This window comes from Somniosus microcephalus, chromosome 24 (genome assembly GCF_052327205.1).
Source record: "Somniosus microcephalus isolate GS21.2 chromosome 24, FLI_Smic_1.0, whole genome shotgun sequence".
Classification (NCBI taxonomy): Eukaryota; Metazoa; Chordata; class Chondrichthyes; order Squaliformes; family Somniosidae; genus Somniosus; species Somniosus microcephalus.
The window spans coordinates 38238841-38264142 of NC_141010.1; the positions used below are offsets into that span (position 1 = coordinate 38238841).

General features: G+C 47.9%; 1 protein-coding gene across 10 annotated transcripts in view; it reads left to right on the forward strand.

Moving 5' to 3' along the window:
- raraa (retinoic acid receptor, alpha a) overlaps positions 1-25302 on the forward strand; it is a 602035-nt gene that overhangs the window by 512722 nt on the left and 64011 nt on the right. For all 10 annotated transcript variants that reach the window (XM_085966524.1, XM_085966522.1, XM_085966525.1 and 7 more), the window contains one exon: positions 18449-18590. In XM_085966524.1, coding sequence (XP_085822650.1) covers positions 18449-18590 — 142 coding nt within the window. The remainder of the gene's footprint in view (positions 1-18448; positions 18591-25302) is intronic.

Sequence of the window (25302 nt, forward strand, 5' to 3'; positions counted from 1 at the left end):
GGCTTTTATACCATTCCGTGCCACAGATCAATTGTGTCATAGGTTTAATAAGCTGTATATATTTAGACACAGTATGGCAGCTTAGCAATGCTGCAGATACACAGCTAATGTTCCTAAGTCAGTTGAAGCCCTTGAAGTTTGCATTATTGGTGGCACCACAGGATGACCACTTTTTTAGTGTCTGAAATCAGACTTTTACCTATGTCTGACAGGTCCACCCCTAATACTACACTTGGGGCTTTCCTGAATATTTGTAAATGGGTGGTTACCTCATAGACAGCCTTGATTCAGAGTGTTGGTAAATTATAAGCCAGTAGATCCTGAAGCACTGTAAATTAAGGTCATCGGTTATATTTATATACATCTGATGAACTGCTGTTAAATCTATTAAGCCAAAGTGACCTTCATTTGCCGGTTGGTGTTGGTTAGCTCTAGCAGTAGTGCTGGACTTGTGTGTTCATTGGACCCAAACTCAATACCCAGTTGTGACTATTATTCAGACTTGATTGTGTTCGCTTTCCAGGTTCCGTTGTCCTTGGTTGGGCTTAAATAGAGTTCTTGACAGCAATGGAGTGCTGCATCTTTACAGCGAGGAAAAGCTAATAGGACCAGTCTTGTAAAAGTGATCACCTGTCAAGCGATTGACCTTGACAGCAGAATAAGAAGACTGACCCAGAATTTCCCATCTCTGCAGCTGACAAGGGAAAAAATGGCTTGAAAATATATAAATATAGTAAACTCCCGTATAATCTGTAATTTGTCCTCTTGCTGGTCAAATTGCTCAGTAGCTAGGTGACCGTGGCAGTCGAAAACAGTTGCCATCAGGCTGACTGGCTGAATTTCTCCCATTGCTCATCTGTAAGTCCAGTACAATTTTAGAAGTTCTCCTATGCTGCTCTGTCCTCAGATTTCTACATCTCTAGAGTAGGACCTTACTAATGAGTGCAAGCAAAACTCCCATTTCTGGAATAACAACAGAAAAAGCTGGAAAAACTCAGCAGGCCAGGCAACATCCGTGGAGAGAGAAACAGAGTTAACGTTTCAGGTCGAAACCCTTCTTCAGAACTGGTATGGGGCGATTGTGTGAGCTTTGGCCAGGTAGCCTGGCATCAGCAATGACTGCCTGTTCACCCACTTTCACTACCACTGGTTACTTCTAATGATGGGAAAGATTAAGATTTGTATTCAGGGCACTGTAAAGCCAAATTGTACAAAAGCAGGCTATCTGTAATGGCAAACAGGTTGGTTAATTTGCTGCTTCTGTATTTCCTACTGTAAAATAAGTATTAAGACCATCAGCAGTGCATAGCAATCCCCTGTTAACAAGGAATCTCATTTGCATCTGCATTAGGAGACTATCTGTGGTCAAGACCACTGAAATCAACGCAATGTATCTACAGATTGCACTGTTCCAAAGCATTTGCCAAAGTACTTGAAACAGCCTTCATTGCGTTGGAACTCATCTTGTAATATCTACCTCCTGACTAAAATATGGGAAAAGCAGGATCTGCACTTTGTGGACTTTTTATGCTGACACAGCTGCACTAGCTGAAATGAACAGTCTGTAAAAGTTTGCAATTTGGCAGCACTGTTTAGAGATACGTAACCTCATTTCATTGTATCCTGTTATGCCAGTACCGGAGGCTGCGGTTCAGACCTGCGCTGAGTCCTCTGGGTCTTGATTTCAGTTGCAGAGAGGTTGCTTGGGAAAATAGCTTCAGCATGCCTCCTCGGGGGGTTGCGGGGGGGGGGGTCAAATGTAATTAGAAACACATTAACAACAATCACAACAAAATGATTTTTTAATGTCAAAATCCATCTTCAGACTTTAAAGAAGTAGCAAATCTTTTAGCAAATGGCAGCGATTCAATTAAAATCTCTTGTGTCCAAGGAAGCCACAAGTTTTCCTTCTATGCGAGGCCTGTTATCACAATTTTACCACCACAGTTCCCCTGACGACCTAGTGGGTAAAGTCACTGTACAGGGCATCACTAAGCCATACGTGTCAGCCTTGGCTTAGTGGTAGCGCTCTTGCCTCTGAGTCATGTGAACTAAAGACCTGTGTCTGACAGAAAACTAGTCACAACATAATAATGCACTGTCATTATTGGTCTATAAAGAAACTTTTAAAAGCTAAGCTATCTTAAAGTTAATTAAAGGTAGTGAAATTGTGAACTTTGGCATACTTTCCCGACTGTGAAAAGTTTGCATAAAATCCTTTAGATCTCAGTATGTCACCAACATGCCAATTATATATATTCTCGCTGAAGTGCCCGGCGGTGCCGAGGGATTTTTGAGGGCATGTTGTTGTTGGAAGAGAGAGAGAGAGAGAGCGCGACTGGGGGGAAGAGAGAGCGCGACTGGGGGGAAGAGAGAGAGCGACTGGGGGGAAGAGAGAGAGCGACGGGGGGGAAGGTGGGGGGGAAAGGGGAGGGAGGAGGGGGAGGGGGGGAGAGGAGGGGGAGGGGGGGAGAGGGGGGGGAGGAAGGTGAGGGGGAGGAGGAGGGGAGGGAGGGGGAGGGGGGGAGAGAGGGGGAGGGGGAGAGGAGGGGGGGAGAGGGGGGAGGGGAGGGAAGGAGGGGGGGAGAAAGGGAGGGGGGAGCCAGCAGATCCTCTCCCCTCTGCCGACGATGGCTCCGCTGAGCTCCATGCCGCCCCACGCACTGACATGCCGAGCGCAGCGCCCCAGTCAGCCCGAGCCCTGCCCTCCTGAGGCCGGGCCTGAGCGGCTTGAGACGGCCAATTGCGGCTGGCCGGGCCCGGTTGCCTTGGTAACCCTCCTCCCCTCTCCGCCTCCCGATCTCCGGGACTGGGCCTGAGCGGCTTGAGACGGTCGATTGCGGCTGGCGAGCCCGGTTGCCGGGTAACCCTCTCCGCTCCCCCTCCCCTCCCGAGCCCCGGCCCCCCCCCCACGCTAACCTGCTCGCTTCCCTCTGTGTGGAGGTGCGCCGTGCAGCGCAAGCGCGAGGAGCTTGCCGTGAGCCAAGCCAGCCTTTACCAAGATGGCTGGCCGCTGGTTCGGAATCGGGCCCAGCGGGGGGGTGGGGGCTGAGGGGTGGGAGGAGCTTGCCACAAAACAATTGCCTAGGGTCCAGCATGGCTGGCAACAGACGCCCAGGCTTCGAGGCCTACCTGCAAAAATGGGGAAAGGTAGGAAAATTAATGAGATTAGATAAAAGATTTAGAAAGTAATTAACTTTTTTTTAAAAACAATATGTGTTTTAAAAGCAACTTTTTTTTTTAAAGACGCAGGAAGCGGGAAAAAGAAATGAAAAGTTTGGAATCAAGATGGCGGCGACTCACCTCGGTTCAGAACGATAAGGCCCGCCCACACATGCACCGATTGGTCGACCGTCAGGTCACCGAAGCGTAGGATTGGTCAATCGTCCTGTCACTCGACTCTAGGAGGGCCCGCCCGCACGCGCCAGGAACCCGCCCCCGCCACGCAGCGATTAGTCGACCGTCGGGTCGCTCGACCGTATGATTGGTCGACCTCGACGTCACTCAATGCTAATGAGCAGATAATGAGCGGAATTTTGAACGTTTTTTGGATACCACGGTGATGCGCTATCAATTACTCATAAAAGACTGAGAGTTAAGAGAGTAACTAAAGGCTTTTATTAACAAAAGAATGAAGGTCTGCCTCGAGTGGTCGACCGGTCCAGAAATACAAAGGGCTGGGGAGCAGTCACCTTTATACTAGGACTTGTGGGAGGAGTCAGCCGAGGCATGTCCAGGCATGTACACAGTGGAATACAAACAGTGGTTTACCACATTCACCCCTTGTTTAAAATTGAGTCCGGCGGGGTGAAGTGTATTAAAAGTTAGTGTATTGGAGTCTCTCCGGAGGTCTTGTCTGGCGCTGTGATCGGCGTGGCGACGGCAGGGGTAGTGGCGCTTTCGGCGTCGAGTCCTGCGTGGGCTGTGGCACAGGCGTGTCGTCCTCGTAGATGTCGAGCGGGTCGCGGGGCCCAGGCCTGCCGTCTGCTGGGGCTGGATATCGGATCGTGGGGGGGGGTGGTAGTGAGTAGTGGGTTACTGCGGCCCCCGAGGGTGCAAGGTCTCTTATGGAGGCTGTGTCCTCCCGCCCGTCCGGGTATGCAATGTTAGCATACTGGGGGTTGGCGTGGAGGAGGTCGACCCTCTCGACCAGGGGGTCCATTTTATGGGTCCTCACGTGCCTTCTCAGTAGGACCGGCCCTGGGGACGTCAGCCATGGCGGTAGCGATGTCCCCGATGTGGACTTCCTTGGGAAGACAAACATTTTCTCATGAGGGGTGGCGTTAGTGGCAGTGCAGAGCAGCGACCGAATAGAGTGGAGCGCATCGGGGAGCACATCCTGCCAGCGGGAGGTTGGAAGGCCCCTAGACTTTAAGGCTAGCAGGGCAGCCTTCCAAACTGTCGCATTTTCTCTTTCCACCTGTCCGTTCCCCCGGGGGTTGTAACTGGTGGTCCTGCTTGTGGCAATACCCCTAGTTAGCAGGTACTGACGGAGTTCGTCGCTCATAAACGATGAGCCCCGGTCGCTATGGATATAGCTGGGGAAACCGAACAGGGTGAAGAGGTCGTTCAGACATTTAATGACCGTGGCACTGGTCATGTCCGGGCAGGGGATGGCGAACGGGAAACGGGAGTACTCATCAATAATATTGAGGAAGTACACATTGCGGTCGGAGGAGGGGAGAGGCCCTTTAAAATCAACGCTCAGGCGCTCGAAGGGGCGAGTGGCTTTTATCAGGTGGGCCCTGTCTGGTCTATAAAAGTGCGGTTTGCACTCAGCGCAGACTTGGCAGTTCCTGGTCATGGTCCTGACCTCAATAGAGTAAGGCAGGTTGCGGGCCTTGATGAAGTGGAAGAACCTGGTGACCCCCGGGTGGCAGAGGTCATTGTGGAGGGCCCGCAGTCTATCGATCTGCGCGCTGGCGCAGGTGCCACGCGATAGCACATCCGGGGGTTCATTGAGCTTCCCGGGCCGGTACAAGATCTCGTAATTGTAGGTGGAAAGTTCGATTCTCCACCTCAAGATCTTGTCATTTTTGATTTTGCCCCTCTGCTTGTTGTTAAACATGAAAGCAACTGAACGTTGGTCAGTGAGCAGGGTAAATCGTTTTCCGGCCAGGTAGTGCCTCCAATGACGCACAGCCTCCACAATCGCCTGGGCCTCCTTCTCAACAGCGGAGTGTCTGGTCTCCGGGCCTTGGAGGGTTCGTGAAAAGAAGGCCACGGGTCTCCCCGCCTGATTGAGGGTAGCGGCCAGGGCAAAGTCGGACGCGTTGCTTTCCACCTGGAAGGGGATGGATTCGTCCACTGCGTGCATGGTGGCTTTGGCAATGTCTTCCTTGATACGGTGGAAGGCTAAGCGGGCCTCTGCCGTCAAGGGAAAAGAGGTGGACTTGATCAGCGGATGGGCCTTGTCCGCATAGTAGGGGACCCACTGGGCATAATAGGAGAAAAACCCTAGGCACCTCTTCAGGGCCTTGAGGCAGTGGGGCAGTGGGAGTTCCATAAGTGGACGCATCCGGTCGGGGTCGGGGCCGATGACTCCGTGTTCCACAATACAGCCAAGGATGGCGAGGCGGTTTGTGCGGAATATGCACTTCTTGTTATATGTCAGGTTCAGGAGTTGGGCGGTGCGGAGGAATTTTTCGAGGTTTGCGTCATGGTCCTGCAAGTCACGGCCGCAGATGGTCACATTGTCCAGATATGGGAAAGTGGCCTGCAACGCATTTTGATCTACCATCCGGTCCATCTCCCTTTGGAAGACGGAGACCCCGTTGGTGATGCCAAAGGGAACCCTAAGGAAGTGGTAGAGGCGGCCGTTTGCCTCAAAGGCAGTATACTGGCGGTCCTCAGGGCGGATAGGGAGCTGGTGGTACGCTGATTTCAGGTCAATGGTCGAGAAGACGCGGTACTGCGCGATCTGGTTGACCATATCAGCTATGCGGGGGAGTGGGTAGGCGTCCAGCAGGGTGTAGCGATTTATTGTCTGGCTGTAGTCGATGACCAGGCGCTGCTTCTCGCCGGTCTTAACGACCACAACCTGGGCTCGCCAGGGGCTGGTGCTGCCCTCAATAATCCCTTCCTTCAGGAGCCGCTCCACTTCGGTTTTAATGAAAACCCTGTCCCCGGCACTGTATCGCCTGCTCTTTGTGGCGATGGGCTTACAGTCGGGGGTGAGGTTAGCAAACAGTGGGGGGGGGGGGGTGACTCTGAGTGTGGAGAGGTTGCACCTGGTGCGCGGCGGGCAATTTGGGAGCTGCTGGCTGCGGACTGTGAGTGGGGGTAGGGGTCCACCGTACGCCATCGTAACACTTTTAAGATGGCACTGAAAATCTAACCCCAGCAGGACGGCAGCGCAGAGGTCGGGCAGGACCAGAAGTTTAAAATGATCATACACGGTCCCGTCTACTACGAGTGTCACTACGCAGTAGCCGCCGATGTCCGCCGACTGGGACTCGGAGGCCATAGAAATCCGCTGGTGCGCAGGCAGGACTGGGAGAGAGCAACGCCGCACCGTGTCGGGGTGGATGAAGCTCTCCGTGCTCCCAGAGTCAAAAAGGCAGATTGTATCGTGGCCATTTACCTTAATGTCCATTGTGGAACTGGCCAGCTGGTGCGGTCTCGCTTGGTCCAGTGTAACGGATGCCAGCGTAGGGGTCGGTGTGTCGCTGCGGGTATCAGATGAGGCGGTGTTGGGGGCCTGCTGCATTCCGGCTGTCGTCCAAGATGGCGGCGTCCATGATCCCCATGTGGCTGGAGGCGTCCAAAATGGCTGCTGTACCGGTGGTTCGCACATGGCCGGGGAGGCCCAAGATGGCGGCCCGCGTGGCCCACAGGCGGCGCTTCTGGGGTTCGGGGTGGCTTTGGCCCTGCAGACGTTAGCGTAGTGTCCCTTCTTCCCGCAGCCCGAGCAGATCGCGTTTTTCGCCGGGCAGCGCGCTCTGGGGTGTTTTGCCTGGCCACAGAAGTAGCATTTCTGGCCTTGGGGCACTGCTGTCTGGCCTTGGGACACTGCTGCGGTAGTTGGGCCGTTGCTGGGGTGTGGCTGGGGTGGCACGGCGCTATGAGGCGGTCCTACCGTGTCCCAGGCTGTCATTCCCCGCGGCGTCCACGGTGCAGAGGAGTAGGCATCCATGCCCCGGTAGGCTGCATCCAATGATAGTGCGAGTTCAGAGGCCTTGTTGAGGTCGAGGTCACTCTGCTCCAACAGTCGCTGTCGGGTGTAATTGGATCTGTGGCCCGCTACAAAAGCATCCCGGATAAGTTCCTCTGTGTACACGGCGGCCTTTACATCCTTACAACCACAGGCCCGGCCAAGCACAGACAGTGCCTGAAGGAATTCCACGGTCGATTCCCCAGGTTGTTGTTTACGACTCCCCAGAAGGTGCCTGGCGTACACTTCGTTCACTGGGCGCGTGTACTGGTCCTTGAGGAGCTTGATAGCGTCCGCGTACGAGGTCGCGTCTTGGATGACCGAGTACACTCGGTGGTTCACTTTGGAGGTCAGGACATCCAGTTTGTCCTCGTCCGATTTGATTGCTGCGGAGGCGGTCAGGAATTTTTCGAAACACTTAAGCCAGTGAGTAAACTTGGTGGATGAGTCCGCCTCCCGATGATTTAAGTCCAGGCATGCTGGTGTGAGGATCTTCTCCATTATAAAAATTTTGTTAATAAAATTGATGCGCTATCAATTACTCATAAAAGACTGAGAGTTAAGAGAGTAACTAAAGGCTTTTATTAACAAAAGAATGAAGGTCTGCCTCGAGTGGTCGACCGGTCCAGAAATACAAAGGGCTGGGGAGCAGTCACCTTTATACTAGGACTTGTGGGAGGAGTCAGCCGAGGCATGTCCAGGCATGTACACAGTGGAATACAAACAGTGGTTTACCACACACGGGCACAATTTTTGTCTCAGCGAAACATAAATACGCTTACAACCGTTCTGGAATCGTAAGCTTTCTTTTGATGTAACACACGTGTAGGTACGCTCTATAGCTTTTGATTGTATAGCCGGACAGAGAGACAGAAAGACAGACAGAGAGACATACCGTTTTATATATAATATATATATATACACACACACACAAGTATGCAGTTGAATACCATGCAATGTGTAGCCTAGTTGCCAAATATTTTGGACTTAAACTTCAGTATATTGTAAATAAACAATCCGATCTATAAATGTACCACAGCCCAATTGTGTTTCATTCATTTGCATCCAAATTACATAAGAACATAAGAAATAGGAGCAGGAGTAGGCCAATCGGCCCCTCGAGCCTGCTCCACCATTCAATAAGATCATGGCTGATCTGATCCTAACCTCAAATCTTCTATCACTCTCCATCCCACCCGAACCCATGTGATCTCCCGGGAGAGGCGAAAAACCAGATAAAAAACCCAATGGCCAATTTGGGAGAAAAAATCTGGGAAATTCCTCTCCGACCCAATAGGCGATCGAAACTCGTCCAGGAGATCACTCTGTCCCTATATTTTCTACAGTACTTACCTTCTGTAAAGGCGATCTCCACCCCAGCCAGGAACAGGAATAAAACCATCTCCTGAAATCTAACACAGAATTAGAACACAAGAAGTAGGAGCAGAACCAGGCTACACGGCCCCTGGGCCCGCTCCACTACCCACAGGGCCATGACCGTTCCGAACCTAGACTCATGTCCAATTTCCTGCCCGCTCCCCGTAACCCTTAATTCCCTTTACTTCTGGGAAACTATCTATTTCTGTTTTAAATTTATTTAATGATGTAGCTTCCCAGCTTTCTGGGGCAGCAAATTCCACAAACCTACCACCCTCTGAGTGAAGAAGTTTCTCCTCATCTCAGTTTTGAAAGAGCAGCCCCTTATTCTAAGATTATGCCCCCTAGTTCTAGTTTCACCCATCATTGGGAACATCCTCACCGCATCCACCCGAACAAAATCTTATATTTCATACAAAAGTGACTTTTAAAAGGCCATGAAAAACAATTTCTGCCAACCTGTTTCCATCACAGGATGCAAATAACTTCTGCACTGATGAAACTTGCATCAGTAATTGTGGCTGCAGCAAAAATGAAGCAATTTAAAAATAAAATGAAAAATATTTTGCCCTGCATGGCTCAGTTGGTAAAGCCAACATAGAACTGAAGCATAAAAAAAGCCAGTGGCCCCAGTTCAATTCCTGGGTTTGTACTGAGTTAGATAATCTCGGCCAAGAAGGCGGCAGGCTGCTACAATTAGCTGTAGCTCTCCTGGGCTATGAACAGCAGAACCAACCAAGGTTACCAGTCTTGATTTGCTATCCACAGACTCCCTTTTTGAAAAATCCACATTTGGATGTTGAGTGAGAACAGGACCAGACTTGGCTGTGATGGCATCGGCAATCGAATAGCCCGCCGAAACTCCCTGTCTAGGCCCACGTATAAAGGAATGGTTACTTGGTCACGGCACCAAGGACTGCTGGCACCTGTGAAACTGTACCACGGCAAAAGTTTGTACCTTTGGAAGAGGTCGGGGAAAAAGATAAACCTGTAAAAACTACATCGCAAAAGCTTGTGCTGCAGCAGATACAGTTTGGAGAGGATGGTCCCAAAAGGCTGACAATATGGGCTAGATTTTCGTGGAGCCGTCAGGCGGGGTTTCAGGCGTGTGTGGGGGGGGGGGGGGGGGGAAATCCTGAATTTGGGGGTCCCGACACCATCCCGCCCAAAACCCCGCCCCGCGTAAGTTTCAGGGGCGGCGGGTACCCGCCCCGCACTGGGACCCGCCGAAACCAGGCGGGAAGGGATTAGTGCCAATTAACTGCCTGTTAACAGGCAGTTTTTAGCCTAATCCCTATTTTGAGGGGTTTCGTGCGGGTTTCCCGACGGCTCCAAACCACGCCAGGTTAGGGCAGGCGGGCCGTCGGGTTGAAGGAGTTGGAGGGGTCGCGATGTTGGCGCTCAGATGAGTGATGGGTGCATGAGTGTAAAGGTAAATGTGTTTGGTGTGTCTAAAGTGTGTAAAGAACTTTTACTTACCTGTACTTACCTTCACAGCCTTTCTTCCTGTAGCCGTCGGGAGCCCATCACTCAGCCGGTACTTAAAGCTGAACGGCTGCAATCTGTGAAAAGTGACAGCCTTCAGCTTTGAGTGCCGGTAAGAGTTCTAACTGAGTCTGTGCAGAATGACTCGTGGTAGAACTCAGACTGTCAGTGTTTCACAGCTTCAAACAGCTGTGAACCACTGATATTTCATCTGTCAAGAACTCTTGACAGATGAAATTTCAGTCTGTGACGTCACCTGTTGCCGGGTGGCCCTTAATTGGCCTGCTGAGCCCGCTGGGCGGGCTTAACAAGGTCAATCAAGGGAAAATCGCGCGGATTGGCCGGACGTCGAAGTAGACGGGTCAAAAACCTGAAAGGATAAGTCCCGCCTTCTTCCCGACAGGTTCGGGAAAATCTACCCCATGTCTTCAAAATATGCTACAGTGTGTAGGAGAAATTTGGCAGTGGAGTGGGGAGTGGACTAACTATATACAGTATAATGTGCTGAACAGTTGAAAAATTAATACTCTGGCAACATTTTATGTCTATTTTGATGTCGATTTTGGATTTGTGTATTAGGCTTGGATCAGAGGATTGTATACAATGGGAGTTAATAGAAGTTATTTAGTGCAGTGGAAATCTTTGCTTTGGTGAAAATTATGCTTTGATCAGGTGCATTATTATCTGGAACTGATTGCCTTTATGTTTATATACACAGATGCAATGGGAATGTAACCATAATTTATCGATAACTATGTTGAATGCATTTGTTAAAGAAAATGTTCAATACTTGTGTACAGACAGCTGTCTAACAGATTTACAAGGATCTGCTCCTATCAACAGTACACTTAAAAACAGCTGTCTGCAATGAGGTCAACGTACTTTGGAATTATAGGCAGGAATGCAAACTGCTGCACAGATATTCCCAGTTCATGCTGCTGGTGGGGGTCGTTGCCTGTCAGCCACACACATTGGGAAATCACGGGTGCACTGCCCACGATTGCTTACTATCTGCGGCCCACAGGCAAAGCTCCCTGCTGGTCGCACAAATTCCAGAATCAGCCTCATTGAGCCAAGAGATACATTCATGCTGTAACCTCTCTGTCTCCCCAGTGTAGGATTCAAATATCTCGTGGTACGCATGCTATATGATTTACAGGCTCTTTTATGTTAGAAGAGTACAGGGAATGGTAATAACAACAACAACTCGCATTTATGTAGCACTTTTAACATAGTAAAACCTCCCAAGTCACTTCCAAGGAACATTATCAGACAAAGTATTGATACCGACCACATAAGGAGATATTAGGACAGATGGTCAAAGAAGTAGGTTTATGGAGCATCTTAAAGAAGGAGAGAGAAGCGGAGAAGATTAGGGAGGAAATTCCAAAGATTAGGGCCTAGCCAGCTGAAGGCACGACCGCCAGTGGTGGGTCGAAGAAAATCAGGGATCCGCCAGAGGCCAGAATTGGAGGAACGCAAAATTCTCTGAGACCATCGACTGCTCTCATGAATATAAATGAATCAACCCAATCTTGCTGAGGCTATGAGTTGTTGAGTTTCCCTTTATAAGTAAAAGCAGGGAACGATATCCACTCGCCTTCATCAATGGGAATCCAGCTTCCAATAGGTCTTCATTAAGAACAGTAGCAGGAGGTAAAATAAACAAGGGGGAACAGAGCACATAGGTCCCAGGTGTTTGAGCGTTGCTTCTCAAGGAGCCCTTAGCACCATGTAAGAGCCTCTTGAGACAGTACATGCTTAGAGAACGTGGATCCACCAGACCCAGGTTATGATGTTGACTACAGCACTGTTTGGCAGGCAAAGCAGAATACACACAGGTGCAGAGCTCTACTCACAGGCGATCAAGCGCCAGTTACATATTTTTAATCTAACCAAAGATCCAACGGGACAGCCGGTCCATTTGCTAACATTTAGCAGCTTAGAAAAGCTCCTCGGCAGCCCAGCCAACCACCTGGGAAAGTTCACCTTGCGCCACTAGCTGTTGAACTGCAACCAATGCAAAGACAAACCAGGCTGACCTCATTTCGAGCTATACCACACAATGCACCCCGTTATGAAACTAAAACTGCTCTACATCGACACAGTATAGTATAGCCAGCTTGTTCATTTTGAAATACAATATTGGGATGTCTACTTCAGTGTTGGCACTGGTAAAAACAACTTTGCAACTCGGAGAATAAAACTGCCATTCTGTTTAGCTGCAGAGAATTCACATAAAATGTCCGAAGAGTAAGAGAATGTGTTTAATGTGTGCTGTCTGGAATGTGCCCTGGTCTTCCAGCTTTTTTTCATCGAACAGACGCTTTCAACACTGGCTTTCCGCTCGAAAATCAACCTCTCCTTGCACTTGTCGGCCTCTCTTGAGTGACTTTATTTGGATATGTTATAATGAGGGCCAGAGGCACTGCAGTTCTGAGTTTCCTGCTTTTACACTCACAAAGCACTTGGGGTAACTTAGACTGAGAATTGTATGGCACAGCTGCTGCCAGCTTCAGCTGAGATAGGTGGAAGTGAGGAGTTTCTGAGCCTGAAGAGTGTGAAAAGTTTCAGTTGTGAATTTTGCCATTTTGTCTGTACATACCTGTACTTGCTTCTCACTGCTTCTAACAGGGTGAGACCACTGGGAAATTTTCACCCTTCACCCACAGTGAGGGCTTTTCAGGAGCAGGTCTGGCATTCCCTATGGGCTAATCCTTCTATGCCATTATCACGAGGGAGGAGCAGCACAGGGTGGAGCAAAAGAGAGTCGGGCAGCCTTTAAGGTGGATGCATCCCACAAAATATCCCACCTCTTGAGAGATATATCGGCAATACAGGTCATATGAGGGTCTAAGTGAAGAGATCTGTAGAAGAAAAGTGCGGAGGATCCCTGTAATGTCAGCCAGGCTGCAGTGTATACATGCATTCATCAGGCAACTGATTCACTTTACAGAAGAGCTGGCTAATTCATCACCTTTGGCATTATATGGCAGCAGCGAGATGGGGCCATCCAATTTTATGAGGTTGCTGGCTTCCCCAAGGTCCAGGATGCAGTCGATGGCGCCCATGTTGCTTTGTGAGCTGCAGTGAGGAAAACCCCATCACCCACTCAACAGGATGGGCTTCTACTCCCTCACTGCACAGATTATGTGTGACAACACGCAAAAAATCCCGATTGTTAACGCCAGATATTCTGGAAGTTGTCATTCGTCCTTCAAAATTCGGTCCTCCCTGACCTCTTCAGGGAATAAAATCAGGTCAATAGATGGCTTGTGGGTGACAAAGCCTGCCCCCTGCCCCCACAAGCCCACTAAGGGTGGCCTATATAGCAACAAAGGAGCGCTACTGCGAGGCACACGTCGTTACTAGATTGATCATCAATAGGACCACTGGGGTCTTAAATGGATGCTCTTCCTGTCGAGACAGGTCAGGAGAGGCTTTACACTATGTTCCAGATTGTGTATTACATGCAGTTGTAACCTGTTGTGCCCCGCGCAACTTGGCCTTACAAAAAGGGCTGAACTTTTGATATTGCTGGTGAGATAGCCCTAGCTCTGTTGGAGCCAGAACTACATGAAGGAGAGCATCATAATGACCCTCACTCAGAGGACTCTTCAGTGACTCCTGCAAGGGACATCAGAGCACATCTCATAACTGACATCTCTTCTGTGTAATCTTTGACGCCTCCTTCTCCTCCACTTTCAAATAAAGGAACATTCCCTCAATCCAGTACCCATCCTACAACGTGACAACACATCAGCGCTCTTTGCCCTGACATGAGCATGCCAATAATCATCACCTGATGGAGTAAGTCAGGACCAAATAAGTGCACCTTTCCTGTATAACTCTAAATTCCATGAATAACAAAAGTGCAATGTCAGTGCACGCTCTATTTTAATGAAGTTCAAAGTGAACACAATCCGATCTATTCTTTCTTAACACTGTGCTTCTCAAGGGAGGCTACATGTGCCTTTCTATCACAGATTCTAATGCTTCTTCTAGGTGCAATCTGAGGGCCAATATCACAAGAGGCGGTTGGCTGCTCATGCTTTACAAAGCGGCAGGTGAGACGGAGGCAGCTCTCCTCTCAGTCGCTGCTGGATACATCCCTGGAGCTTGTTCCTGGGCAACCTGGTGGTGTTCCCCCCCCATATTCCGCTGATGTGATACTGAGCGGGGAGGCCAGAGGCCTGGCATGTACTGCTGTCCTGAGAGACAGCGGTATTAAGCAGGTGAACCCCAGCTGTAGCCATTCCACTAGTCCCTGGAGCTGTGTCCCCATTGATTTGCAGGATCGACCACAGAGAGCATCCCAACCAAGCCTGATCCTGTTCTTACCAACTATCCACACACTTTCCAACAGGAATCAAAAGATTGCAGAAGGAATGGGAGCCCTTGCTGTTTTTCTCTCTCTAGCTCAACTGTAGCACTGCAATTTCTCAGGATTAAAAAAAAACTTTTTTGATTAGATAGAAAATAGCTGACAATTTTTTAAAAAAATCAGCCAACTATTCGTATACTGAACCATACAAAATTACCAAAATAGCCACATCAACCGCTGTCAAGTAAAACCCTTTGGGCAGCCAGGCTGAAATAGGAGCTGCAGGGGAGTCAACAAGTGAGAGGCTAAACCAAGAATTTTTTTTTAGAAATGCTCCCCAGAACAGCATTGAGATATTAAATGGACTGTCAGATTTAATCTTTGGAAACTCCTTCAGCCTGGTATGCAACTTTATTTAGAAGGCTACATTTGCATTACTGTGTGTTACATTTATCAGTGACTTAAAATGAGATCTGACTAGTGTCCATCTGTCTTGTACCCAAGTATTAATGACGTGTTTATTATTGGAGTTGCTGGATAGTCCTGACCGTGTTTGTTGCTTACTTGATGCCTCCAGCTGGTGACTTCTCCAATTCTACATTCTTAACGAGATGTGCAGTGTCAGAACTGTTTGATCTGATTTCTATTGTCTCCCAAAAACAGTTCTGTCTCAAGAATTGTATTTCTCCTGCACATTAGTTGCATGGGCTAAGGAATCAGATTGCAGAATCTTCATTTCTAATAGAGATCTGGGCATTGCTGGGGAGAACTGCAAGCTGCTGTTATATTGGGTTAAGCACTGTAATAGGGCCGCATGGAACTCACGCAACTGGTGGCAACCGCAGAGTACGAATTCAGCAAGTTTACTTTGAAGTTGTCATCATCTGCGCAAGACCCTTGCGTTGGGATCGGTGACACTAGCCCAGGCCCTGCGCAATATAAAAGCAATCTTAGTGTTGCAATTTACTTAAAACCTGTGTCTCGTGTATGAAATTTTCAGAGGCAGGTTGCCACTTTTTGTCAAGTCTGAAACCATACAGGAGGGGGTGAGATCATGCCTTGAGTTCTGAGATTCGCCACGCCAATGGTGAAAATTCACTGAAAACCTTTGCACCATTAATAGTTAATGCCTCCACATGAGACATAGTTCTAAGCTGTTAAATGAATTTTTATTTTATAAAAATGAGAGATTTTATATTCAGTTAACCTTTTGGAAATTTCCAGACTGTCTCGACAGGTTGTAACCCTAATCAGAGGGCTGTTCTTGGAGCAGGAGGTTGGAAGCTGGGTTGGAGAGTGAGAGAAAGAATTTGGGGGTGGAGTGCAGTGGGACGCTAAATTGTTGCAAGAGTTAGGAAAGAGTACATTTAAATTACCATTTATTTCTGTCCCGAGCTACTTTGGCTATTTCCCCCCCTCTAATGCCATATGCCAGTCCATAGTTGAGAGAGTGGGAGATTTACCTGTGCTCAGACCCACTGTCTGTATTCACTCTATAATCAGTTGGTAGGAATTGTCCCAGAGTGACTTTATTCAACTAGGCCCCAAGATTCCCAGATATTCAGGCCAGATAACTTGTTAATATAATTACAAGAAAGAGAGAAGTGTTTATCTTTTTTTCTAGAATGGATCAGCATTATTTTACCGTGTGGCAGAGACCTGTAGTGGCAACTAATAGTACTGCAGTAACTTCAGACTCCTTTGGGCACAAGAGGGGTACATTTTACCAGGCAAGGCTCCCAATGCAGAGCTTTACTTAACAGGAGCACAGATTAGAGACCTGAACTTGGAGCTCTGCTAATCACCCATTTCTCCGATCAGCGGTCCCATTGAACAAGACCCTGCACTGTGAGTGAAGCCTCCCAAATTTATCCTCATGTCATTTTGAATGCCAAATACTCACCTTTTTCCATATATATCAGCACAGTGTAGTATGAAACCAAAGTGCATGCCTTAATTCCTGATATGTAAAATATTCTACTGTTATTTTTTCATTTGTATGTTCTCTCCTTCCTATTTCAAGGACCCTCAGAGCATACGCTGGCCAATAGGGTGGATGGGAGACCTGCCCTAGGTCCTCTGCCAAATCTTGCCCTCAAAGGGAGCCTGATGAGATATAATTGACAGGTGCCTGATCTCAGGTTACCTTGGAGCCATCGGGTTACTGTGACCTCTTGTATTTTAGTTTATGTATGTCATAGTGCTGGATGCGCTATTTCAAAGATGCTATATTGATTTTTTTTTCCTCCAATTATTCTTATGCAAACTCACCATCATTCATAAATGTTCCTGCTTTGTAAGCCAGAAATTCAATTAAGGTCGGTGTTTTTTTTTAGAAATGTCAAAGTTCGTGGTTTCAGTGTCCTCATACATACAATCCTCATACAATCAATATTTTTGCCAAATTCAATTGACCCAATTAGAATTTGACTCCTGAGACTTGTATATTTTGGGGTTTTTTTCTTGCCAATTTTATCACCCAAGTCGTCTCCTCTCTGTCGCCATTGACTCCTTCCTGACGTACAGCTCCAGAGGGCTGAGTGTCCTTCAGTACTTCACGCAAGTAATCTCCGTTAAGGCTGGTGATATGTAACGGAGTGCTATCCCCGATTTTAAACGTTGCACCTGTGCCTTCAGCTGCCTAGGCCCTAAGCTCTGGAATTCCCTCCCTAAACCTCTCCTGTTTTGAGACGCTCCTTAAAACCTACATGTTTGACCAAGCTTTTGGTCATCTATCCTAATATCTCCTTATATGGCTTGGTATCAAATGTTGTTTTATAACGCTCCTGTGAAGCGCCATGGGACAGTTTACTATTTTAAAGTCGCTATATTACAGCAAGTTGTTGTTGTTATTCCATGCCAAATAATGGGAATTAAAAATCTACAATAAGCATGAGTTTCTTAATAAGTAGCATCATTCTTAAAACCGCACAGTTTTTGAACAAGATTGGATAGAAGAGAAAAAAACAGGAGCCAGCACTAAACTTGGGAGGGAGAGGCCAGTGAAGATCTGTTTTGAGTAAATGTTTTTCCCCAATTCAGTGATGTTCAGCTGTCTGCTTACAGTGATCCATTAACTGAGCTGGTTTGCAAATATAGAGGAGCAGAGTGGGTGACCTGTCACTCAGCTTGACTTGGTCCTAGCTTTCGAGGAGTGTGATTTCCTCAATCTTATCCACACTGCGCAATGACTTTTGGCAACATTTCCTATTACAAATCTCAAGCCGTATTCATGTGAGCTTGGTAGTGAATGTCGGCGGCTTTTCAAATGCAAGGGGCCATCACAGTTGAGCCTGCCAACATCCATCTACACGCCCTTCCAGCAGCAGTCACTAGATAGCTATCAGGAGCAAGTGCCTTGCTCAGTTTTAACTTCCCTTCCCTTCAGTTATTTATGCTTAGGAAATTATCCATATTAATTAGGCCGAGATGCAGCCTGTTCTAAAGACCTCTGCCAGTGCCACTCTTCACCTTGAGGTGAGCAAGAACTTTCAAAGATGGCTTTTCTGGTCTTTGCACGGTATCTCATCCTATGGGTAATTGTCGGAGTGAGTCCGCATTCTGCCACTCAGTGGTACAGATACATTGGGTGGCAAAGTGCAGTGCAGCCCTTTCATGCTTCCTTTCCCCTTCTAACATTCCCTTCATTTTTCTCCTCTTGTTGGGGTATGGCTCCATGTACAATGGTTGCCCTCCAGTACCTTTCCCAGGTGACCGTTTTTTACTTGGAACCCGAAGCAATGAATGTTGATAAGCTATTTGACCATGGAGAGCTTCACAGCTGAGCCCGATCTTGCCCTAACCTGACATCCATATACATGTGCTTTCTGGTAGGAGTCACTGTCCAGCGATTTTGAGTGGGAACCCTGACTGATTTTCCCTCCCCTAGCCCAGGCTGCTAAGGCCAACTGTAATGTCCTAACTACAACTGTGGCTGAGATCAGCTAACAGCACAAGCCAGGAATTGAAGCGAAAACCTTCTGTTATCAACTGAACCGTTGAAGGAGCTTGTTTCCGACCTTGTAATGCGGATTTGGTGTTGTGCAGTGTGTTAATGTGTGTTTGTCAAGATCAGAACCATATTTTTCTCCTTCTGTGTTTTTGTGCAGGGTTTTTTCCGAAGAAGTATCCAAAAGAACATGGTGTACACCTGCCACAGAGATAAGAACTGCATCATCAACAAAGTCACCCGCAATCGCTGCCAGTACTGCCGGCTGCAGAAGTGCCTGGAAGTTGGCATGTCCAAGGAATGTAAGTCTCTGCGCTGCATCTGAATTGACGCGTACCACGTGACAGCGAGCTTTTCTTTAATGTTTTGTATTTGGTGTTACTGCCAGTTCGTACATTGGTGCCAAGATGGTGGGATGCAGAGTGAACCAGCTACTTGCTATTGTCAGGAGTTTACAAAGCTCTGAACATTTTTTGAGGTGTATTATTCACACCTTATATCACCAAGTTATACCTTGGTTTCTCCCCCTTACCTCTATTCCTTTGAGTACCTCACCACCCCATTACCTCACTGAGATATCCTCCCTCCTTGCCTCCCTCAGCTTCTGCACTGAGCAACTCTCCTCAGCCTCGGTGATTTCAATCTCCTTCTCGGCTCCCCTTACGCTCTTTCCTCTGAATTCACTTCCCTTCTGTCTTCCCTAAACCTCTCCTTCCATATAAACTATCTTATCTATGTTCACAGCCATCTGCTCGACCTTGCCATCTCCCACGTCCTCTCTACTCCCATGATGACCACCGACGAGGCCATCTCCGACCATTTCCTTGTATCCCTCACTACCCACGTTCTCTCATCCCCTTCCAATCCCACTTCTGCAAACTCTTCCCCAAGTCATTTTGCACTATTAAACTCCCAACTGCCTAGCCTTTGGCCTTCCATTCACCACAATACTTCTGCAGCTGTCAATTTGCTCAAATACACCCTTACCTCAACCATTGATGCCCTTTTGCCAGCAAAACCTTTGCTCTCCCCTGTCTTAGTTGTTCCCCTGGCATGGCCTCCACCTTCACTCCTTCAAGTCGAAGCAGATTTGAGCATATCTGGCGCACAACTGGTTTAGCCATCCATCACCAGATTTAGCTAGACCACATCAAGTGCTCACTCTCCCCTTCCAAAATCACCCGCTATTCCAGGATCATCCAGGAGAGCAAAGATAACCCATAGATTGTTTTCTCCACTACCAACCTTCTCATTACGCCCCCTCCTCAAACAAGTGCATGGAGCTCATGGACTTCTTTGTCACTAAGGTTGAGACCATCCATTCAGCTGCCCCTGCTGCTTTCCTGCCTGCCCCCAGCCCCTCACCTCCACTCCTTTCCCACCAAGCCAAACCTCCTCCCAGACACCCCCTGCTGTAGCGCTGAACCCACATCTCTAGTTTCTCTTGCAACTCCCCTCATGCCCTTTTTGAGCTCATCTTGTCCATGAGACACACTTACTCAGCTGCTGATGACCGAACTTCCCTTCCTGGTCCCCATGGTACCTGACATTGTAACTGGTTTGTCTTATCAGGTACCGTCTCCCTCCTTTACAAAACTGCCATCAACCCTCCCCAAAATACCCACCCTTGACCCATCTGTCTTTGCAAACTGCACACCATTTCCAATCTCTCTTTTCTCTCAAATGTCCTTGAACGTGTTGTTGCCTCCTTGATCCAAGCCCATCTTTCCTGCAACTACCTGTTTTAATCTCTCCGATCATGTTTTTGTTCCTGGCATAGCACAAAAATGGCACTAACCAATGTCACAAATGACATCCTTTTTGACTGTGGTGCACTATATCCCTCCTTGTCCTCTTCGACCTCTCTTCAGCCTTTGACGTGGTCAACCATCCTCCTTCAACGCCTCTTTCCCCGTTGTCCAGCTGAGTGAGATTACCCTTGCTTGGCTCCACTCTTACCTATCTAATCATAACCAGAGTATCTCTAGCATTGGCTTCTCTTCTCGCTGCACTTTTACCTCCCACATCCCTCAAGGATCAAATCCTTAGCCACCTCTTCTTCCTCATCTACATGCTGCCCCTTGGCAACATCACCTGCAGACATGGGGTCAGCTTTCACATGTATGGTGACAACACCCAATTCTACCTCTCCAACACTTCTCTCAGCCCCTTCGTTGCCTCTGCATTGTCAGTCTGCTTGTCCAACATCCAATCTTGGATGAGTCACAATTTCCTCCAACTAAACATTGGCAAGACCAAAGCCATCGTCTTTGGCCCCCTCACAAATTCCATCCCCCTCCCTGGCAGAGCCAGACTATAACCTCAGCATCGTATTTGATCCAGACCAGAGTTTCTGACCCTATATCCTCCCCATCACAAAAACCCCCAATTCCACCTCCGTAACGTTACCTGCCTCCGTCCATCTGCTGCTGAAACTCTTTACCATGCCTTTGCACCTTCAAACTCAACTATTCCAATGCTCTCCTGGCCGGATTCCCATCCTTCACCCTCCATAAACTTCAATTCATCCAAAACTTTTTGGCCCTCCTTATCCCGCACCAAGTCCTACTCACCAATTGCTGTCCTCGCTGTACTATGTTGGCTCCCGGCTCCCCAGCACCTCAAATTTAAAATTCTCCTCCTCCTGTTTAAATGCATTCCATGGCCTTGCCTCTCCATATCTGTGTAACTTCTTCCAGCCATACAACTCTCCCAGAATTCTGCATTTTCTCCAACTCTGGCCACGTGTCCGTTCTTTCCCCCCATTGCCCCACCACTGGCAGCAGTGCTACAGCCGACTAGGCTCCATTCTCTGGAATTCTTTCCTTAACTCTTCTGCCTCTCCATCTCCCTCTTCTCCTTTAAGACCTCCCTTAAAACCCACCTCTTCAAGCTTTTGGTCACTTCATCTAATATCTCTTTTGGAATTCCGTCTCATTGTGTTTGTTCCTGCACCTTAGCCCAGGAACTCAAAACCCTGAGATCAGCTAACTCTGCACAGACTGGGAATCGAATCTGGGACTTCCCTAATCTGCATGGATCAGTATCATACTGGGCCGTGCATTACCTACTAATTCCATTCAAGGAGCACAGTAGTATTTCTTTCAAGGTGAAGTAGCCACTTTAAAGGAAATACTATACTGAAGAAGTTGAGTTAATAAAGCTGGCCATGATGGGAATTCATTCTCGATAAGAACTGTTAAGATGTTTCCATGAAAACAGAGATGATCAATCCTCAGCAGTGGAAGTACTCCCTATGCCTGCCCACAGCTATACATAGAAGCCTCTTTCCTTCATTTGTGTAACACTAATTTGAGACAGGTTGCAACATGTTGCTGAAAGAAATCCTAATAGATTTAGGCATTTTGAAGAGCAGCTTCCAGTCAGATTCTTGCTTAACTGAACCATGACAGAAATTAAATGAGTTCTGCCTAAAGAAGCCTCAAATGGTCTTGTAGATATTGAACCTTGCCTACAAGCACTTAGCATTTGTCAAAAATGTAAAGAAGCTAAATCGTTAGCTCCATCCATCATGAAGACATTTGAATTTTCAGAGTGGCCAATTTGAGAAACAGACTGATTATTTACTTGCACTCCGATCTCTGCTGTTTGTCCCTGTCGAATGCATACTCCTGGCCAACTCTCGGTGTCCTGGCCAACAACTACCCTTCAGTCATCACCACCAGAACAGATTATCTGGCCATTTGTCTCATTGCTTGTTGTGTAATCTTGCTGAGCGCAAATTTGCCCACATGACAGTAGTGACGACATTTCAAAAGTAATTCATTGGTTGTGAAGCACTTTGGGACATCCTGAGGATGTGGAAGGCACTATATAAATTAAAGTTCTTTCTCCCGTTACTCAAAGTAAACAACTTCTGTCCCCCAATGTCCAAGCAGATCCTGGACTTCTGTAAGGCTTGCGTTCTGCACCTAACAAATGTGCTGAGCTAGTTTTGGTAGATTAACACCTTTGTATCATAATTTAAACACAGGCCAAGCTCGGCGTCAAGTTCCCAGGCTTGCCTGTTATGTGCACCATGACATTCTTTAAATAAGTTAATCCTGGCCTATTGAAACAAGTACTGACTAAAAAAAACTACAAAAATTATTTACGAACTAACAGCACATTATGACATGCTGCACATGTACAGAATAGCAGGTCTGCAGTTTTGCTATTGGGCTCCAAAGGGCCTATGTATAAAGTTGAACCAGATGGTAGAGTAAATATGGGAAAGCAATATACAAAGATTGGGTTGGCATTTCTATTCCTGGATCTAAACATAATGTGCTTTACATAATGGACACTTTACAGCATTAAAGGTGCTATATAAATGCAAGTTGTTGCTTATGGAAGCAGAGCTCAGTGAACAGAGGAAGTCATAATTGCACAAAATGAAAATCCTCAAATTTTGAGAAACTCCTCCTTACATAATCTTTAGTTACAGGAACTGTTAGGCCCAACACGCTGTCAGATTAACCCCACCTACCCAGCTTCTCACCAATAACCCTCGAGCCCTGCTTCATGCACACATTTATTTGCCTCTTGCACCCATTTATGCTGTTGGCTTAAAAGGCCTTCCGTGATAAATTGTTCCACATCCCTGTGGGTGCAAAGATTCTGTCTGATTCCCCTCCTTAATTCTAACTTCCTCATTTTTAACTGGCGTCTTGTAGAATGATTTATTTGTAATTTCCTTTCATAATCTTGAAAATTTCAATTGGGTTCTCTTTCCCAAAGAAAAAAAGCCTAAACCTTTCAGTATTCGAGATGAATGGAATGGGTGTAGCAGGAAAAAGATTGTAGCAACAAAACATTTTTACATCAGAAGAAGGCACTGCAGCATTGCAGAAAGTCTGTGCTTTTAATTGTTTGGCATTCTGCGAGGGTAATTTGCACAAATGCCTTTTGTAGTAGAACCGTGGGCCAACGGAAGAAGAGCTAAAATAAGAAATAAAAACATAAAGTGCTGGAAATACTCAGCCGGTCAGGCAGCATCTGTGGAAAGAGAAACAGAGTTAACGTTTCAGGTCGATGACCTTTCGTCAGTTCAGAGGAAAGGTCATCGACCTGAAACTTTAACTGTGTTTCTGTCTCCACAGATGCTGCCTGACCTGCTGAGTATTTCCAGCACTTTATGTTTTTATTTCTGATTTGCAGCGTCCTCAGTATTTTGCTTTTGAGCTGAAATAAGATTTGGGTCACTTAGACACGCAAGATGTAAAAGCGTGGCTGATTAACTTGATGTGACATCTTGACTCATTATCAGAAATAATCAAGGAAACTGTAGTCTAATGAATTCTAGAACAGCCTCTAAGGAAGTACAATAACCTTGCATTGTAAATGATGTAGCCTTTGTGTGTATGTGTTCATATACACATGCATGTTTGGATAATATACTGAGAATGCCTAAGATTTTACTTTGCTACAAATCCAACAAAATCACATGGTGATAATCCGTGGGAGTGCTCACGCTTTGCCTTTTTTTTGTACTGTTATTTGTTCTAATTTCCTCTATTCCTGTCCTGAAAGCACTGACTCCTGCTGAGCCGTTCTTTGTGTATGAGCCCAGACAGTGAGTGCGGCACACCATTTGATTACAGAAGGCATCAGAGCTGATCCCTCCTGTCCTCACTCGACGTCAGACATGCCCTTTCCAGCAGGAGTCACAGACAGGAGGGGGAACCGAGCTGACTTTTGCCCCTCACTCGTGCAGGGCAGTGAGGCCAATTGAAGCACCCAACTTCTAGAGCAGATCAGAGCAGGAATTGAACCTCACTGACTTTACATTCTGCCGACTTTAGGCTTAGGACTTTAATCGCAGTGTTACCTCTATTTTTAAGACTTAGGCAGAAAAATTCAGTTGGTTGCGCCACCCGTTAGCGCCTTAAGAGGGCGCTAAGTGGGACGCAAACCAACTAGCGCCCGGGTGCGGCACTGCCCACGCCTCCCGCCAAATTCAGCGGGAGGTTAGTGATGGCGCTAACCGTTAGCGCTGCGCTGCTGGCGACGACGTCATCGGTGTGCGCAGCGCCCCGCTCACGCCCCGGCCGCGATCTTCGGGAGCGCCCCCTGATTTACCGCCGGACGCTATGTCCGACAGGGTCAGGGGGGCGTACCTGCGGCCGGGGAGGTGCAAATTAAAGGCGAGGTGCGGGGCAGCCATTTTTGCTGTTGGCCGCCTGCCAGCACCTGCCTGCGCTCCCGTCCCCGGCCTCCGGAACCCCCCCCCCCCCCCCCCCCCCCCCTGCGGAGTGCCGGCTGCGCTCCAAGAGCACGGCACTTCTCTTGGGTGCCGGGCTCTTTTGCCTGCACTCCCGATCCCCAGGGGCCCAGATCGCGCTGCACAAGGCCCCTCCCCTTTAAGAAGGGGAGGAAGGCCTGCAATACCGCAGCACGACGTGTCACAGCGTGTGGTGCTGCGGCACGTAGCGCCACGATATTCACTCACAGTGCCCCAAGAGGGAGGCGGGGCGCCAACAGTTGCGCCCCGCTTCCCTTTGGGGCGCAACCGACCAATTTCCGGCGCGGGGGCGCTAATTTTTAGCGTCCCGGCGAAGTTAGCGCCCCAAACGGGGCTATACTGAATTTCTCTCCCTTAGAGTTGGTTTTAGACTTTATGTTATGTTACATGCCTTCTCTATCTATTGCTTAATTTTTTTAGAGCGATGATGTCGGCATCACTTTATGCATCTGGCACTATATCTAATTAATTTTTTTATCACATCTTTAATAAAAAACTAAGATTGGGCTCCTTTGTTACCTCCAGGTCGGGTTTATACCTGGTTTGTGCTAAATTAAACGATCTCCGGCCAGGTGAAGCGAGTGCTACAGTTGGCTTGACACCCCCGAGTTAAGGAGGGAAAAAATAACTAGCCATTGTTCCTGTACCTGATCTCCATCCAGTAACACCGTTGGAAAGTGTTTGTGTGTAGGAACCGGATTGGGTTCCACTATTGTACCTGCAATGGTTCAATAGCCTGCTGACATTGACTGGGCACGTGCATGAAGAGG